The following is a 20247-nucleotide window of genomic DNA, read 5'->3' on the forward strand; positions in this document are numbered from 1 at the left end:
GTGCACATCCCATGCCAGTTTGTGATGTTCCCAGTCAGGATGTTTTCTATTGCTCCTCTGTAAAAGCTGACAAGAACTTAGCGTGGGAATTTAGCCTTCTTAAGTCTCCTTTAGAAATACAGGCATCTTTGAGCTTTCTTCAGCAGCCTGGAGATGTGAGATGACCATGTCAGGTTCTCTGTGATGCTGATTCCCAGGAACCTGAAACTGTTCACCTGCTCCACCTCAGCACCACTGATGTAGACAGAGTGTGTGCCTTTTTTGCATGCTGGTATTATCACCCGATATGAGCGAATTACAGATATATTGGTGTTTAGTACAGTCGATTAATGACACTTAAAAAAGAAACCAATAAAGAAATCCTTCTGTGCTGTTAAGAGTGTAGTCGTTGCAGTTTGTCCACCAGAGGGCGCTGTGCTGCTCCCCTATTGACCACAAAGCACAGCAATCAGCTGTACTTCTGTGAAAATTATAACAATAAAAGTTATCATATGATATCCACACGGAGAATACTGAGCTAGCTTCTTTCAAATAACTTAAATGTACATTCTATACTTGTTGCTGCTTCTTGTAGCTTGCTGAAACGACTCTTCAGGCTCTTGGTGCTGTAAAGCATTATGGAGTTGTCCTGATAAATGTCCTGGCTGGGATTCCAGTGTTACATGGCACAGTAGCAGAGGTGAAATGATTTTTTTAGAGCTGTTATTTTCAAAATAATTACTACATAATGTAGCTTTAATTTCTCACTTAAATATGTCTTTAAAATATAAAGTAATTGAAAAGAGCTCTACCTTTACCAGCTGCAACATTAAACTGATAAACACATTAATGCATCACGAATTTTAATCCAATAATAATATATTCTTCTCAAATGGGGCCATTCTGCATATGATTTTTGGTACTTTAAGTATATGTTAAGATTAATACTTTTGTACTTTAACTTAAATTAGGTTTGAATACATTCCTTTTACTTGTAACAGTGTTTTTCTACAGATCTCGGTACGTCTTCTACCACTGCTGACTTGTGAGGGGGCAAATATTTTAGGTTTCACTGAATTCAGATCCCCTTTGTATAGCGACCTGTTTTCACTTTGACAGTAAAAGGCAAATTTTGCTGGTGATCAGGGTGAAAAAAAAGGCCTGATTAAATCTGCTTTGATTCAGTCTTCTAAAACAAGACATGAACACATGAACCTCCCAGGGTGAAGTCTGTTTACTTTCTGCTCTCGATGGCTTCTTACCGTGTGATATCAGAGCTAGAAAGCGACAGAAACCTGAGCCTGCATTTGTCAGGACTTCCTCCTGTTTGGTGACGAGGGGCAGATGTTGGTTATATAAATAGATTTGGACTTCTTGGCTGACTGACTGCCACCCTGACAGGGATCCTCTGTAATGCTCCACTTTCCCAGCTACAGCGCCTGCAGATGGCTTTCAGGGTCCAGCTCACCTAAAAATAGTGAAAGTAGGTTAGATTAGGGACATCAGGTCTGCGTAAGTGTTCTGTTCTGCTTTTGACTGGACAGATAAACCTTTAATAGCTGGGAAAAGTTTTATCTAAGCAGGATAGTTGATACAAATACTTGAGTTGTATCAAATAGCCCTACAAAAATGGTTCAGAAGATTGTGTAGAGATGTACTAGCTTTCGTTTAAACACACTATCAGTCAGTAAATTGGATCACAAAATACCTCTGTGTTGTTGCAGCAAAAAACAACTTATTTTGTTGTTTAACTTTGAGGACTTGGTGGATGATAGTCATCTGAAAAAAGTTTGATTTATTGTTTACAGCAATTGAGAAACATGGACTCATGGGTTAGAATATTTCTCTCAGCTTCAATGAAGAATATGTGATGACAAAATATTTTTCGAAGCAACTTAATGGGAATAACAGGGTTTAGATGATTAAATAATTAAAGCTGCACTAAAGATCAGATATTAAAGCCCAGTGATCTAATCACAAAGTGGGGCTGTAACAAAGGATGAGGACACAATGATCACTGCAACACTGCAGATTTGTCTGTCCTGATTAAATGTCATGGTCTGTTTGCACAGTTTCTTTCCTGCTCATAGCAAGTGGAAAATCAAAATATTAACATTAAAATTCTAACTGACAGCAGTGAGAGAGAATGGATTGGGTCGTGGGGAAAAAGCACTCACTTAACTTCTACTACACATTTCAGAGGCATCTATTGCACATTTTACTTTGTTAAATCAATACCTATAGTCAGTTACTGTTCAGATTTAGATTTTATTCACAATATATAAACATACTGTATACAAGGTGAAACATTGTTATAGTTAACATATAGGTACACATAGGTAGGTGAAATTTGCTCCACTATAACCGTTGTCCTGCAACAACAGTCCCTCGTATGGGTCCTTTGCATGATGTTATCAGACACCTGGTGTAACAGTCTGAGCCTGTCGCTGGCAAAATGAAGCACTTTAATGTGGACGTAACTTTGATGGGCGCAATTGAACCTAAGTAATATGTTGCAGCCACTGCAGCCGGCTAAAATGATCTACTGCATAGATTCCTACTAGTTTACATACTAGTTTACCTACTAGTCATTTCGGCACCAATATATGTTAAAAAAAAATAGGTCCCTGGTTTCAAATTACTGAAATTATTCTTCAAGTAAATTATTTTAATAGTTCTTCCAGGTCGCAATTGCATCGAAGGAATATGTTGCAGCCACTGCAGCCGGTTTGCAGTTTCCATCTAGTGCACAGATGCAAAGCTTTTTTGACCTACTAGTCATTTTACTAGTCATACTAAAATATTTAAAAAAATAAGTCCTAGGTTAAAAAAATACTGAAATTATCCTTTAAGTAAATTATTTCAATACTTCTTCCAGCAGTGCTCCAGCCTTTTTTCACTAACATGACTTTCAAAAGCAGGTAGTTTTTACAGAGAAGTACTGATGAACCCACTGTACTCCACCTAACTCAGTGTTAACTTCACCATAACAAAGGCCAAATCTCCATTCAGCTCCACACACAGCCTCTAACAGAGGACTGAAGCTTTGTTTTAAAGGATCAAAAGCCAATTTGCCTCCCTTTTGAGGCAGGTCAGAACTTTAGGATGATGTTCTGGATAATCGTGTCTGTAAGAAGGAAGCCATTTTTGTTACTAAATGTTTCAACTAAGTCTTCTTTCCCCTTTGGATCTATAACTACAGTTTCCTGCTATATTTTCAGGTCATCTTCCATTTAAAACCTCGCACCGGCTTCTCTAATCCTGCAGCTCTGTGAATCCCGACACCTCAGTGGAGCTCAGTGAACAGTTGGATAAACACAGCCGGGTGTGTTGGCTCAGTGTTTGTCTCTCGGGGTGAGATTCTGCCTCAGTCCACCGCCAGCAGCTGTCCCGACCCTCTTGTTTTAGAAACTGAACGTCGCTCAGCTGCTGTGTGGATGTTGTTGTTCCAGCTTCCAGCCGAGCAGCTCAGCCTCCACAGACAAACCTGATGAAATCTCAGAGCTTTGAGACAAAACTCCTCCTGAAGTGAGAGGATTTGCATTGATGTTTCTACTATAAACCTAGTTAGAAGTTTAGTCGATGTGATTTGGCTGCTGGTATTTATTATATTAGATGTGATCTACTTTACATCCTTCAACCAACATCTGCTTTAAGTGTTTACACTTTTTTCAGAATTTGACTTCAACATATTCATTAACAGGTCGATTGTCAGGTGTCCCCAAAACGACATATAGGTCTGTTGGAATCAAGGGGGTAAGCGAGAGTTTGAACAGTGAAGCTGACCAAAGCCTGCATGGAGGGTTCCATGTAGGGCCCAAAAATGACATCAAGACCCGTCGCACATGAGAGTTGTAACCGTATTGTTTAGATAAGAAGCTCTCGAGGAATCTAAAAACCCTGTTCGGCCAGCAGTGAAGCTAAGTTGGTGTTTGGCAGGTGAGCCTTTTGGTGGGCTGATTAAACAGAGTCCTGATCTGAGCCAGACAAACACACAGAGCCAGAAGCCAGAAGACTTTTTGTTTGCATGGTGTAAGGTGTTTCTGTTGTTGCTCTATACCTATTCCTATTAGGAAAATATCGAAGTTTGGGTTAAAATATATACATTTCATAAATCAGTAGACAAAACCTTATTTAACTTAACATGTCATGTTTGACTTTCTTCCACTCGGGATTTGAACCTCGGTCTCCTGAGTTCTCTTCACTCATCTATCCACTTTAAAGCTGTGGTCCGTCTTTATTCCCTTGATTGTTTTAACTTCAGCTATTACTGCTTTATAAAGACTAAAAGCATGCCAACAGCAAAACGTAGAAGTATGCAGTATCTTACAATTCAAAGTCCTTGACTTACCCTCCATGTGACGTCTGCTTTCAGGGATTACACTCCTTTCAGGACTAGACATCAACTATAAATAAATAAATCAACTATTTGCCGCTTTTAATGAATGCTTATGTCTGACTCCTTTCAGTGGTTGAACTTCAACTGAAAATTAGGATTTGACTCCCCACTTTACTGCAACTTCATCCGGCTTTTCACTTTAACTCCTTTCAGCTTTTCCGTTCGAACTGATATTTTGTTGAGTAATTTTGTTTAAACTGTTTTAATACATTTATTTTCATCTTTTTATCTTGCAGCTCTTCGTCATCTGTCATACAAAGACATTTCAGTAGCTCAAAAAGCTATCAGGGCTTCAAGATTGCCTCAGAACTTTTACGCTTTGAATAAGTTTTTGCTTTCATAGAATGATTGTGGAAAAACTAAAAGTATGTAAAAAGTAAATATAAAATAATTTGTCCTTGTAGAACTTGGATTTATGTGGTGCTTTCTACACTCCCATTTCAGGTTCCTTTCGCTGCTTACACTTTAGATGACACATTGACGTGTGCTTGTAGCTTTTATATTACTCATTTGTGTACTTACACTTCATCAAACACTTCAACTCCTTATAGCCCTTTTCACCTCATTTCAGGGCTTCAACTTCATCTCACTCCAATTTCACTTAAACATCTTCAACTAACTCAGGGCTTTAAAACTTGCACTTAAATTGAAGAATGCAACTCCTTTCAATATTTCAGTTTTATCGGCTACTTTTGTGTCATTGTACAGAATTTAATTTAATGTTTTTCTTCAGTAAGACACAAGTTACATCCAAGCAGAAGTATCACTTTGTGTTAAAAAGTGGTGGGGACATAAGGACTCAGGGGTGTGACGATGCACATGTTTTTGTTCATAGTGTGTATATTTGTGTTGTCTACACTGGAGTCTGTGTCTGATTTTATTTTATTTTTATTATTGTGATTTTGTATTTTTGTGTGAGTAAGCACATCGTGAGCAATGTACAATCCAGAGTCAAATTCCTCATATGTGTACACATACCTGGCAATAAAGCTGATTCTGATTCAAGCGCACAAGACACGACACTGCACAATCGTGGGGTCACGAAAACAAGATGAGAAGATATCTTATACGTGACTAAACACTTAATTTGCTGCATTCTGGAGAACTTTTCTGCACCAATTTATGGTGGAAATGTCTTTATTTATATAAAGTGAAACAGAAAATTCAGGTGGCAGTTCAAAATATAAAAATATGATGGAAAATGATGCAGTAATCACTAGCTTGTTGTTAAGTTACAAGAGAACAATGCACATTAGTTTTTCCTTTCTTTACCTTGCCTTGAATGTTTTCTTATTGTGCAAATAGTCATTTCTTGGTGCAAGATATTTTTCAGATATTTTTAACAAACGCTTTCAAAAACTGATTGGGATAAAATCAGCCTTTTGGGGACATGCCCCCTGTGTCCCCAGTGTAAATGCCACCTATGCATCTAACATTGCAGTAATATAAGGTAAGGTTACTTCCTCAACAACTAGGGGGTCAAATTATGTTTATGGAATGTCTTATCTGGGATCATGGGAAATAAGCACTTGTAAGTGTACCACCCCTGGTTAAAATAACATCTAAATGCGATTGTTTTTTTTTAATATTAAACATGAAGTGATTTTATTACTGATGATATATCTACATTAGTAGCAGTAGTAGTAGATGTGGTGGTACAATGTGGCCCAGCAGGCTATTTTCTACCTTTGCATCAAGGCTTTCAATGGAATTGAGAACTGAACTAAAAAACTAAGAAAGCACATTGCATACACCAAGGAATGGTTTTTATACACCTTATCTCGTAATTATAAGAGGACATGTCATAATTACGAGATCAGCATAATAATAATTAGATCGGTAATCGGTAATCGATAATGAGATCGGATGTCGTTATTATGAGACAACTGAAAGGTGCCACTCACTGGTCATTGCTTTGCTCAGTAGAACCACTGCACAGCCGCAGAGCAGGATGGTTATAGATATCGACAGTTTAACTTATTATTATTATTGAAAGACCTATATTCATCTTGATCTTCTTATTATGACATATTTTCTAGTAATTGTTGCATATATTCTGTCTGTTATATTATTACGAGATAAGGTGTGTCTACATTTAAGGTTTTGTCAAATAAAACTTTTAGAGAAAGTAATTTTTTGTCTAAGAAATGTTTAAAATACACTTTTAAAGTCCTTAAAGGGACGGTATACTTTCTGTAGACTGTGTGTGGTGCTGGTAGTACTCCACACGCGTCGGTCCGGTCTCGCTCCATACACGGGCTCGTGCGCTCCGCGGCAGCCTCGCGGGACGCTTCCATCTCCATATATGGCCCGCCCAGCGCGCGAGCCTCTGTGTGCATCATGGTGTGCATGCATGCGGCCGACCAAATATGGACGAAGGACCGTTTGAATTCCTGTCGAATACTCGGACATTCCTACGGCTGTCTGGGCCCGGGTGGTATGGGGGCATATATAAGGACCCCGGTGGTCGCAGGCCGTCACCCCCTCTCAACTGGAACCAGTAGCGGTTAAAGTTTCCTCACTGACAGCCGGAGGCTAGCAAAGGTAAGCGGCTTGAAGGAGCGGGGCACCGGGGTGAGCTGGGCGGGTGGAAAAGAAGAAGTTTTGGAAGGAAGAGTTGGAATTAGCTGTTTGGTTAATGGAGTCTGGTTTGTTAAGTGAAACAGATGGAGTGGTTAACGGATGGGAGCTGGCAGTGAACCGTAGCCTGCTTCTGTTCACCTTCAACAGTTAGAAAAAGCAGCTTTTATTGTGACAGGCAGTGGAAAACTTCCTGTCAGAGCCAAACCCCCTGCATTCAGGTGCTGTCGGACATTCTGGCATTACGAGAGAACGACAAATCGGAATCTGTATTTTGTTAGTTGACGTTGTTTTTACATAACACAAATTCTAAATGGCCAAAATTGAAGTTTAACTAGCTGTTAATAAGACAGGAAGCACTCTACAAAATCATTTCTCCCAAAGGTTTTTAATTATTTTTGATGTTTTCCATTTATCATCAACGAAAGTGTTGAACAATGTAAATGACGGGTAGCCTACAATCAAAAGGTGTGTTTTGATAGCAAATAGTGTTTGTGAATGTTTGTGAGTAAAAGCTACTCACACATTGTAATTGTAATATTACAAAATATTGCATTTGGGTAAGAGCCTCACATATGTTGTGATACCACACTGAGCTTCTTTTTGTGTTCCCAGTGTTTACATGGGCTTTTTATGTTAGCTTAGTATTATTCAGAAGTGAGTTAAAATCAAAATCCATCCATAAACGTAGATTATTAATGAAAATTTTTAATATGTTTCCTATAACAAATAGCTCTTAGATCCGTGATAGCAGCTTAAAGTTCAGATGTAGGAGTTTATGAGGAACAAGTGAAGGCATCATGACACTAATGAACTTTTAATGGTGTTTCTGTTTGCTTCTTAATAAACCACATGTCATTACAAGCTGAGTATCCAGCTGATTAACTGCCCTCTGGCTTAATGACATACAGGAGCCAGACACTGCAGGAATAAAATAAGAGAGGATATTTTAGAAGATTAAGTTAGAGTCGCAAGCCAAGCCTTTGGATTATTCATACAATTTAAATAGAAGAAAAGATCATATAATATATAGAAACTCACCACGTCTGACTTTCCTTCTCCAGAACCTGCAGACATGTGTGACGACGATGAGACCACCGCCCTCGTGTGCGACAACGGCTCCGGCCTGGTGAAGGCTGGCTTCGCCGGAGACGACGCCCCCAGGGCCGTGTTCCCCTCCATCGTCGGCCGCCCCCGTCACCAGGTACACAAGAGCCCCCCTTCAGATAAAGCTGAATCCTGTTGCAAGTGCAGAAATATGTGCAGATTAAGATGAATAAAAAAGTTTTACAGGAGCAATTAAACTCAACTACACATACACACACAGTATCCACAACCAGTGTACTTGAACAAATAGTGCAGGTAGTGATATACTGTATGTGTAAGAGATATATAATGCCCCTACTATACCAGCGTACATCAAAATAGTATATCATATTATTAAGTAGGTTATACTTAGTGTTTGTTTTATAGAATATGATGTAGTATATTGTGTAATAAAACAGTGTAACATTAACAAAATATAGTATAATATAGTATGGGCTATACATTTTAATATTTGTACATAATATTCTGTATAGTGCAGAAATACTGCATAGACTATACACAATATAATTAAGAGTATAGTATAATGTATAATAACAAATAAATATTGAGTGTATTTGTTGTGCAATATTTGAAAAATACTTTGATTTCCTCCAAGGAGGTTGAAATAACTTCATTCATCCATATAAAGTTTTAACGTTCATAAATACCCTCATAATTTTGAAGAGCGTATGACCTTTCTTCTGGTGCTACTAAACATATAACTGAAAAAAGTACTTCTGCTGTATGGTGAAGAACATACAAAACAAAAATAAGGACCATAGATAAAAGAGATTAAATGAAATGAAAAGGAAAATTAACCAACATACGTAGCCATAAATGAATTCTAAATGAACACCTAGTCTATTTTTAAATCCAAACATGTGCTATGAGAAGATCCCATTTTACCAAACTACCTTTGAATCTACAGACTCATAAGATGTTGTCTCTACATTATGAGATTTTAAACAATAACATTGCTTGTCGAGACACGAAGCACAGGCGAGTGTGTGTAAACTTATAATTTGGAACTAAAACTCAGAAAGATGTCTGTATTATAAATATAGATGGACTTTCACTCAAAGTATTGTCAGAGTTGTAAAACATTCTTTACATCTCGCCTGTTTTTCCGCCTCCCCCTCAGGGTGTGATGGTCGGTATGGGTCAGAAGGACTCCTACGTCGGTGACGAGGCCCAGAGCAAGAGGGGCATCCTGACCCTGAAGTACCCCATCGAGCACGGCATCATCACCAACTGGGACGACATGGAGAAGATCTGGCACCACACCTTCTACAACGAGCTGCGCGTGGCCCCCGAGGAGCACCCCACCCTGCTGACAGAGGCCCCGCTCAACCCCAAAGCCAACAGGGAGAAGATGACTCAGATCATGTTCGAGACCTTCAACGTCCCCGCCATGTACGTGGCCATCCAGGCCGTGCTGTCCCTCTACGCCTCCGGTCGTACCACCGGTGAGTCTCCAGTCTCTGCAGTCACACAAGCTTCCACATGGTCAAGAAAGGATTATCATTAATATTTATATGTAGAGATCCAAGTAGGGATTTTTTTGGCTTTTGCATTTATAAAGATGTTTGTATTCCTTTACGTCTTTGGGCCCGATTTGTCCAGTATTAGATTGACATGATTTTTGCATCAATTCTATGTACTACTGTTAAATTTACTTAATTCACTGGATTAGCGAAAAACTGTTTACAGACATGATATTTATCAATATCAAACATCCCTCTTTTCATTATAATTCATCTATAGGTTATTTTTAAGTAACTATTTGGTCTGTAAAATGTCTTTAAATTGCAAAAAGCTGTAAATATTCAGTTAATAATGATATGAAACAGGAAGATTTTACTTTTAAAACTGTTGTTACACAATAAATGATGACATTAATAATTGACCATCAATATGAGAGCCTAACTTGATTACCAAAATGACTGCCCAATTATAGAGCAATTGTTCACTTAATGGATTAGTAGACTTTCTATAAATTACTTTAGTCTTTTCTTCGTTTTATATCGTGTAAACTTAGTCTGACAGAAGAAGACATTTGCAGACGTCTCTTTGGGCTCAGAGAAACTAAATGATTCATCAAAAAATAAATACATTTTTTGATAATTAAATTACAGATAAGACGCACCTGAGAGTACTGATCCTGTTTTGAACCTTTTCTCATGGCTCGTCACAGTGTGAATATGAAAACCTTAAACTTGGATTTAACTCTTCTGGTTCTGCTCTCAGGTATCGTGCTGGACTCTGGAGATGGCGTGACCCACAACGTGCCCATCTATGAGGGCTACGCCCTGCCTCACGCCATCATGCGTCTGGACCTTGCTGGTCGTGATCTGACCGACTACCTCATGAAGATCCTGACCGAGCGTGGCTACTCCTTCGTCACAACCGGTAAACACTTGGCATCAGCGCGAAACACAGCGGACCAATTTTATTTTAGGACCTTAAACCAGAAGCACGTTAGAGATTTTGAGCCATGGATACAACCAAAGGACATTTTCCCTCTTCTTTCCTTAAGTTTAACACAAATATCAAGCATCCTGTTTGTGGAGTTTGGAGCTTTTAATGCATGTGGCTTAAACAAGTTGCTCAGAAATGAAAATTTACTGAGTTTGCTATGAATACTTTATCTTAAAACATCCCGCTGGTACTTGAGCTTTTACAGTAGTTTCCAATTTAAACTTATTTTTTCTTATTTAATTTTTTCATTGGCATCGGGGCACATTTGGACAAAGTCTGATCTTCACTGTCTGTTTGCAGCTGAGCGTGAGATCGTGCGAGACATCAAGGAGAAACTTTGCTATGTGGCTCTGGACTTTGAGAACGAGATGGCCACCGCCGCCTCCTCCTCCTCCCTGGAGAAGAGCTACGAGCTGCCTGACGGTCAGGTCATCACCATCGGCAACGAGCGTTTCCGCTGCCCCGAGACTCTGTTCCAGCCCTCCTTCATCGGTGTGTAGTATGAACTGTACTTCCTTTTCCACTGTGGAGAGAAGAGCTGATACAGTCTGAAAGCTCATGGTTGAGTAATGAAAAGTTTATCTTCTTTATGTGTAACCTGACTCTCTCTGCCGTGCACCTGGACAGGTATGGAGTCCGCTGGTATCCATGAAACCGCCTACAACAGCATCATGAAGTGTGACATCGACATCCGTAAGGACCTGTACGCCAACAACGTGCTGTCCGGCGGTACCACCATGTACCCGGGTATCGCTGACCGCATGCAGAAGGAGATCACCGCTCTGGCTCCCAGCACCATGAAGATCAAGGTACGACAAACACTCAACTAATGCTACATGATTAGATTCAGACAGTTTGCAACAATCGTGGAGACTTTATAAACTTCATACACTTTGTGGACACGTGATAATAACTATGTGTGATAGTCGACAGCGGCCATGCTGCTGTAACTTTTAGCCATATAGTGCTGTAGATGTTGTGTGAAAAGCTACTTAACAACAGTTAATCCTAAATATAATCAACAGATCAACACATTTTTTAACTAGGGCAGCGACTGGTTACTGATATATTGTTTGGTCCAGAGGTTTTCAAAGTGGGAGGCGGGCCTCCCCAGGGGGGCCCCAAACTGTTTTAGCAGAGGCTCAGTGAAAGGAAGTTAAAATGTTTTACATTAGTACACATGAAATTGCCTAAATGTGTGGAATTTGGATAAATTCCACACATTTTACTACTATAAAGTAGTAAAAGAAACTAATAAATGCATCAGGACAAACCTTTTTTTATGTGTTTAGTGGAGTCTGAAGTCAAAAAGCAATATTAAACTAGCTTAGCTCAGTTGCTGAGTGTCTGTGAGATCAAAATCATGATCCCAAAGGCATTCAGGAAGTGAGCGAAACTAAAGAAGTACACTAAAAGAAGTAAAGGGCGCCTTTTCTAAGCTTTCTCTGAGGTGAGTCACAGTCTCAGATTTTGACAAACCTCTGGTTTAGTCTAAATTACTGATCACCATGAGTCTAATGGGAGTCTTGAAAATGTTTATTTTAAACCATAATTAGTTTAAGCCTCAAGCTTTTACAAAATGTGTTGAGATTTAAAGTTCACATTTGACTTTGAAAATAACAGTTGAAAGAAATAATCTCACCACGAGTGCATTTAGAAGCAGCTTTCGAGGTTTCAGTTCATTTTGAAACTAAATCAGAAACAGAATCAGTTTTATTGCCAGGTATGTGTACACGTATGAGGAATTTGACTCTGGATTGTACTCTGCTCATGATGTGCTTACTCATACAAAAATACAAAATCACAATAATAAAAATAAGATCAAATCAGACACAGACAAACACATTAAATTAATAAATTAGTGTTACTCCAGTGTTGACTAACGTTCTCAGAAAACTTTTGAACTCTATATAATTAAAAGACAAATGTACAAACTCCATCTGATTATATCATGTGATAGGATTGAGAACATTACAGTGAAACTGTTATGTCATCTATACTAAAAGGTTTCTTCCCAAAACAGGCACTGAGTCAGTGGTTTCATTGTCCTGTCTGTAATAATATAATTATTATAATGTGCTATCAGACAATTAAAAAACAATTCCCTTCTCTTCTGCAGATCATCGCCCCTCCTGAGCGTAAATACTCCGTCTGGATCGGCGGCTCCATCCTGGCCTCCCTCTCCACCTTCCAGCAGATGTGGATCAGCAAGCAGGAGTACGACGAGGCCGGCCCCAGCATCGTCCACCGCAAGTGCTTCTAAACACGACGCCTCCACCACCACCTCAGGATCTCAGGATCGCTGCTGTCCCACGACTCTGAAACAACTTCCTCTCTTCAACGAGAAGCATCTAAACCTGTACATATGTTATTTATTCCTTCTGTTGTGTATGTGATGTTCTGAATGCGAATGATGTCCGGTGTGTGTATGTGAAAGCAAAGTGTTGGCTTTCGAGGTACGACACACTCTAGATCGGACCAACTGAGACAAATAAAAACAGAAAAGACCAAAAAAGTAAAAAATAAAATCCATTTTTTTTCACTGATGACTTCGGTCTGTTATTTCCAATTCTCAAAATGTAAATACATTATATGAGGTTTGTTCTTATCTTTTTTTTTAACCCGTCAGTGCCGTCTGACTCTGATTAGGGCTGAGGATAGTTTGAAATCTTACAATACTAAAATTAATCGAAATCGCAATATGGTCTTCTGCAATTTTTAAATCACAGGAGGTGCGATATCTGTTAAAGGTTAAATGTGTCAGAATACCATTTTAAATTAAATATTGTGTGAGATGTCCTGCCCTACACATCATATTCTACAGACTTAAGAAAACATTTTTGTTTGGTACATCATTTAAATATGTTTTTCAATTAAATTCTTCTACTGAAGTGAAAGTACCAATACAACAGTATAGAAATACTCTGTTACACCCGAAACTGCTGCATTCAAAATGTTACTTAAGTAGAAGTACAGCAGTATTCGTATCAAAACTTAAAGTTCTAAAAGTCAAAGTAGTTAATAGATTATATTAACATAACTAATCAAATGAAATACTGAGTTCATGCAGAGATATTTTGATCATAAAGTTTTGGAAGAAGCTCCATTAAGATTAAACTGCCCGTTAAACACACGGTTCCTCTGGTTCTGCTGCTCATTAGAACTTTCTAATTAACGTATATAATAATCTAGAGTTTTCATTTCTGTGAGCTGTAAGCCGTAATCATCAAGATTAAAACAAGAAGGCTTAAAATATTTAACTTTATGTGTAATGAGTCTCAAATATAGGAATTTTAAAATTTTTTAAATTCAATTACGGATTTTTTTAATTTTTCCACGATATTCTAATTATTAGAGATGCACCAAAAGTAAAATTAATCAATAGGCAGAATGTTTCAGATTAAATATACTGTGCAAAAGTTTCAGGGAGGTGTGGGGACAAAAGCTGCAAAGAAGAATGCTTTCCAAAAAAGACATGTTAATAGATTATATTAACATAACAAATCAAACTCTGTTTAAGAATCACCAAACTTTTTAATCTTTCAGAAATGAAACATGCAGAGATGTTTTGATCATAAAGTTCAGTAAAGTTTTAGAAGCTCCATGAAGATTATTAAACTGTGCGTCAACAGTTCCTCTGGTTCTGCTGCTCATTACAACGTGTCAAAAGGTGCAGCGCTGAGTTTTCAAGTTCATCTCGACAACAGATCTCTGTTTTCATGTCAGCGTAAATTATTTGTGTGTGTCATCCCTGTAGACTGCAACTAAAACCAAACTGCACCAGAAACATGTTTGTCTTGTTTTACTTCTTCCTACTCAGTTTTGCACATGTAAATACAGGTGTTTAAGTACTGGAAATTAGAGTTTTTGTTTTTCATCTGATTTTTGCCATTATTTATTATAAATCAAATCAATATTTGGTTCAAAACAGCAGCATTATACACTTGCACATAGTTTCTGAAGGACCTCTGCAGGTAGCTCGGCCCACACATCTTGGAGAACTCCCCAGTCCTTCTGTGGATTTAGGCAGCCTCGGTTACTTCTCTCTCTTCATGTAATCCCAGGCAGACTTGAAGATGGTGAGATCAGGGCTCTGTCGGGTCCACACCATCACTCCCAGGACTCCTTGTTCTTCTTTAAGCTGAAGATATATCTTAATTATAACTTTTGCTGTGTGTTTGGGGCCGTTGTCATGCTGCATGGGGCCAATCAGATGCCTCCCTGAAAAAGAAGTATCTACTTCTCAGCATTGAGGAGACCATTCATTCTGACCAAATCCCCAACTCTGTTTGCAGCCCCAAACTTTCAAGGAACTTTTGCCTGCAGACAGTCATTGTTGTTCTGCTTTCCTGCAGCCCACTTCCTGTGTTTCCGTGCACAGTTGAGTCGCTTGGCCCTGTTTCCCTTGTCGAAGGCCACTTTTGATCAGACTCCTCCGGACAGTAGGCGGGTGGGCCTGGACAGCACATCTGGAAAGCCCTGTCTGCCTTGAGATGTCTGCCTAGGAGAGACCTTGCTGATGCAGAGTAACAAACGTGTTGTTTCTGTGCTCAGTCTTGGAGGGTGATTTGTGTCTTCAGCAGCCTCCTGCTGCACACTAGAGGATTTTTAATTAATATTTTAATCAAAAGAATGCACACATCAGACGCTGCAATGAAGATACAGGACCACTCACTTGCTGCTGGGATTTGGGATCTCACATAATCTCGCGTGATCTAACGTGAATTCAGATATAAACAAACATGCAGACTGTCGTTGTCAGCAGGTTGCACGTGTGTGCAGAATCCCAGGACAGAATCAACATCCGGTTGGTGATTGTTTTGTTCTTCTTTTGTGTTTATTGGCGGTCGGCAAACCAGGTGCATTACCGCCGCCAACAGGACTGGATTCAGCTATTTGCATTTTATGAAGGGATGCTGAGCAGAGTAAGTGATAACTGTGGGGGATGGGGTGTCCACTTGGGATAGGTTCTAAGATTACATTTATTCATACATATACATTGAACCCGGGTCTCTCACACCAAAGGCATGTGTCTCATCCACTGCCATCACCACGCTTTTACACAAGATTGTACAAAGGTGGGTGACAAATCTGACTAAGATTTATTTATTTATTTATCCCAGTGGGATCCTGTAATACTGTCATACTTTTGTAACATGGTTAAATTCTATTATTATTATTATCAGTAGAAGTAGTAGTAGTAGTACTATTATACATACGCCTCTATCTACATAAGTTGCTCTGTCTGTTTATGTTCACTGGACTAAAACGACATTCATATTCAATACATGTTCCTGTATCCTAATACAAAGTACCACAGACGAATGTAGTGCAAAGAGTAAAAGAAAGAAAAGAAAAGAAAGAATTTCAGTAGATTAAAAAATCTGAATCAAATGTATGAAATATGCACAATATATATTTAACTGAAATAGAATATGGTATCCATGGCAGAGTACAATACATTAATAAACAGTTAATAGACAAATAAGCAAAGTATGATGTTCACATAGGGCTATAGTGCCACTTGGGAGGGAATTTGAAGTCATCTCCAATGCATAGTGGTGCAAAAAATTAGCTCTGCCATGGCATATAGTGTGACATTTTATTTTTATGCAGATTAAAAAATGACCTACAAAAATGTTTGCTTGCATGAATGATATAAAACAAGCTCGTACATATGTAAAAACAATAAAAAGTTACTTAGAAAAACACGCCAAGCATTCCTATAGAAATACCACGACAATAGTAATAAACATCTGTATTCACATCTGACATTTTTGATAAATTTGGTTGTCTCACTGTTGTCATTACTGATAGGAATGATTGCATGTTTAAACATTTACATTTTATTTTTCAGTCATTTCACAGTTTTCTCAGATTCCTGGTTTGAAGGAGGAGGACTTTTCCATCCTGAGAATTAGGAAACCCCAGAGGAAACACTAAATACTTGTGAGCTGCAACGGAAATTCAAAATATCAACCAGTAGGAGCATCACCTCAAATATATCTGCAGGCTGTCAGCCGATTTAAAATCCTCTCCTGGTCTGAGTCCAAACACATGAGTGAAACCAGATTCCTAATAAACTTTATAAAGCTCTTAAAGCTCCAAGACAAACAAAGAGCTCAGGTTCAAGTGCTGAAGTAAGTCCAACCGCACTTTTGTGCCAAACTAAACAGTGTCATGATTTATCTTAATATCCTCTACCTGCTGCTGCCAAAACCTACGACATTCTTCTTCATCAGGGGAAATACTGAAGCCTCTCTGAAGCAAAAATAAGGCATGTGTGTCTCATATATAAATGGTTCTCGGGTGGTGATGGGGCAATGGATAAAACACATTCCCACTGTGAGACATCCACCATTGTGTCCCTGAGCAAGACACTTAACCCCTAGTTGCTCCAGAGGTGTGCGACCTCTGACGTATAGCAATTGTAAGTCGCTTTGTATAAAAGTGTCTGCTAAATGACTAAATGTTTGAGAGTTTAATAAATATCAGTTTCCAATAATACTGGATGAAATGTGACTCAGTCAAGCCAGACCACACAGTAAAATGTATTACTTTTACTGGTGATGAGTATTTGTCGGCAGTAGCCATACTTAAGTGTTTTATAAGCTAAAATAGAAAATACGTCATTTAAGTGACAACAGAGCAAACTCCATGTATGAATACAGTTGAAAACAATTTTGTCTTAAGTTACTTGGTCGTCTAAACATTTTACTAAACATCTCACAATCTGAAACAGTAACTGGGCGCTGGTATATTGGTGCAAAACGGTCACAGTAAACACAGTTAGAGAAAAGTACCACAAAAGTCAGGAATCAAAATATAATCTAAAAATGTACAATAAAAATATGTGAAATATGTCTGTAAAGAGTTGTACAGTGTTTAAAAAGAATAGGACAGGCTGTGCAAAATATTAACAACAAGAATGTGCAATTGTTGACAGTATGAAGAATATGTGTGAAAATAATAATTTGCCAAAAATAATATGTAATTGCTTAAAATTAAATTTCCTTAAAGTCCCAAATTTTAAAAGACTTTTAATCTCTGTTTATAATCATGTTTGTGTTTAAGTCACAACATATTTTCTAAATTGTGAACCGCTTTTATATTTTACTGTACATTAATACATTTTCATGTATAATAAAAGTAATAGTGGTAATCATTAAACCTTCTTACCTTCTTCCTACTTTCATTTTCATTGTTGGTAGAATGTCATTTGTTGAGTTTTAACCTGTGCAAATAAACAAGTCAAAGTCTGAGAGGATGCAAATGATAAGTGCGCAAAAATATAACGAAAAAGTATTGTAATGTGATTATAGACTGTGTAAAACAATGTGAAAGTGATTCGGTATTTAAGTATTGCACTGACTGCACTTACATAAGGTTTGGGAAGAACGATCAAAATCGAAGCAGCAGAGGCCGAGACATCCTGACTTTTAGACCCTATTGTAAAGATCAAGCTCCAAAAGCAGTGAATCCTACATTTCCCATAAGGCAACTCAATAGCATCTCTAGGTCTCTCCCTCTCTCCCTTCCTCTCTGTTTAACTCCAACCCCTTTTAACATCCATGTCCTCCTCCTCCTTTGTGATAAATGTGTTGTTCTCAGTGCCAAGTTGAGACCATGTATGAAGTGGCCTGGATATGGCGTTGGAGCCGGGGCTCCCTTCACCTGCTCGGTGGCGCATGAAGCCAAAAAAAGGTCAACTTCCAGGTATAAAATGACCCATATGTTCCACATATCTTTCTGCTTTGTGCAGCCTCCACAGGAGCAAGCGCACTAGCGTTTTCCTAACCCTGTGTCCCATGATGGCGGGGGCCATAGAGCCAACGCACCATGAGACCAACCAAGCCGGCTATCTTCTGGTTTCGCCCTCTGCTAACTTGAATGGGTATAAAAAGATTTAATTTACTTTTACTATGTTTCCAAATGTTGATAGTGAAACAAGTCATTTTTCTCGGTGGGTTGTGGCTCATAAAAATGTATCCACCGTTTTACAGCCACTTTTCACAATGTAAGTCTATGGGGAAAAGTCACGCATTTGGTTGAGATAACCCTGGTGACATCCTTGTGACATCATCAGGGTTATTTTTTTTAGAGCTCTTCCAGATTCTCAGGTGACTTTAGTAAACAGTTTGTAAAAGTCCTTGAAGATGTAAGGAGAAAGTCACCTTTTACAGTTCAATGAGTAAAAGTCAGATTCTTCTGTTGTCACCTGTTGTTGTCACTGAACAGATGGAGGCAGAGGACGCATGCGCAGACCAATCTCCGCATATTTAGAGGAAATCATATTTCATTCTTTATTACTACATTTCTGCTCTGCTCCATCCAGCTCACAGGAGTTCATCAGCCCTGTACAGGAAGTGTAGACATACAGTTTAAATATTCCACATTATCTCAGTGCCGTGTGTCCTGAAAGAGGCAGACTAGTGATTTGATAGACAGGGATGTCTTCGAGGCAGTATTTGATAGTAGTGATGTTATGGTCTACCTGACCCCCAGGGGCCCTTGAGCGGGTTCCAGGGGATCCCTCGCAAAAAGGGGAATAACTTATATTCATTATAATTTTATCCATAAGTAACACATTGTATGACTATTTTGGTCATGGGTTTCATAGACTTTCTGTAATAAAACATTTAACAGCCAAAATCCTATCACATGGGTGATCCTGGGGCAGTCTTATCTAATGGGGGTCCGTGGTCTTATTTGTGTCAGTTTAGGCGTCCTTGATATGAAAAAGTTTGAGAACCTGTGGATTAAACTACCCAACAGGATATATGGGAGTTAAAATTAGCTCCATGTTAAATATCTGCAGCAGGGAAATGCAGTATACGCATTAATGCAGCAGGAATATTCATTCAGAAACATTAAATATAAGAGTAAAACTGACAGGGAATGTTTCACTGCACTAGAGAACTTTTACTCTTGAGACTTTAGATTTTAATTATAATATGTTTACTTAAAAATGTTTTGAATGCAGGACTTTCACTTGTAGGGGAGTATTTTCTTGATATTAGTAATACTGAATAATTTGTCCACCACTGGAAGTCATAGGATTTTAAGTGTATCTTTATTGTTACGACCCCTCCCCTTCCTACTTCCTTCTCCTGCAGGAGGCTGCAGGCAGGGAGGCTAACTGGACTGGGCAATCACCTGCACAGCTCTACCTTCAGAGTTTATTTAGCCAGGACTGATCAGTTTTTTGTTCTCTCTCCTCCTGAATGGATTTGTTTTGTGTCTTTCTTTTTGGTTTATACCGACCACACACACACACACACACACACACACCACACACACACACACACACACACACACACACACACATGTCACTTATTCAATCACTGCTGACACAACTCTTACTTTGACACACCGCACATTTTTGATGATTATTTGAACTTTTTACTTTTATAACATATCTTTGGCATGCAAGTTGTGTCTCACCTCCTTTTTGTCACGGGATAATAGCTGGCTATTATTATAAGTCTTGAGGTAGTAATAGAAGTTAATAAGTAGTGTAACTGATTTTTGAAACTGCTATGCAGAGCAAAGGCTGTATAAAGCAGTGTTTCTCAAAGTGGGGTCCAGGGATCCCCATGGGCCCTTGGGAGGTTCCAGGGGGTCCCCAGCAAAAAGGGGAATCATTTATTTTCATTATAATTCCAGCCACGAGTAACACAATGACAGAATGGACGACATTTTGGGTCATGGGTTTCATACACTTT

General features: G+C 38.7%; 1 protein-coding gene across 1 annotated transcript; it reads left to right on the top strand.

Moving 5' to 3' along the window:
* Nucleotides 1–6719: 6719 nt before the first annotated feature.
* acta1a (actin alpha 1, skeletal muscle a) lies at nucleotides 6720–13002 on the top strand. Its single transcript, XM_038712406.1, has 7 exons — nucleotides 6720–6922; nucleotides 8023–8162; nucleotides 9186–9510; nucleotides 10292–10453; nucleotides 10823–11014; nucleotides 11150–11331; nucleotides 12642–13002. The coding sequence occupies exons 2-7, from the start codon at nucleotides 8034–8036 to the stop codon at nucleotides 12783–12785; spliced, it is 1134 nt and encodes a 377-aa protein (XP_038568334.1). The 5' UTR covers nucleotides 6720–6922; nucleotides 8023–8033; the 3' UTR covers nucleotides 12786–13002.
* Nucleotides 13003–20247: the final 7245 nt, after the last annotated feature.

This window comes from Micropterus salmoides, unplaced genomic scaffold (assembly GCF_014851395.1).
Source record: "Micropterus salmoides isolate LMB-PRFRI ecotype aquatic unplaced genomic scaffold, ASM1485139v1 Ms_hic_scaffold_1, whole genome shotgun sequence".
Classification (NCBI taxonomy): Eukaryota; Metazoa; Chordata; class Actinopteri; order Centrarchiformes; family Centrarchidae; genus Micropterus; species Micropterus salmoides.

Coding starts and splice junctions, on each gene's coding strand:
- acta1a (XM_038712406.1), top strand. CDS start 8,034: ATGTGTGACGACGATGAGACCACCGCCCTCGTGTGCGACAACGGCTCC. Junction 10,454..10,822: donor CTACTCCTTCGTCACAACCG/GTAAACACTTGG, acceptor GTCTGTTTGCAG/CTGAGCGTGAGATCGTGCGA. Junction 11,015..11,149: donor GTTCCAGCCCTCCTTCATCG/GTGTGTAGTATG, acceptor GCACCTGGACAG/GTATGGAGTCCGCTGGTATC.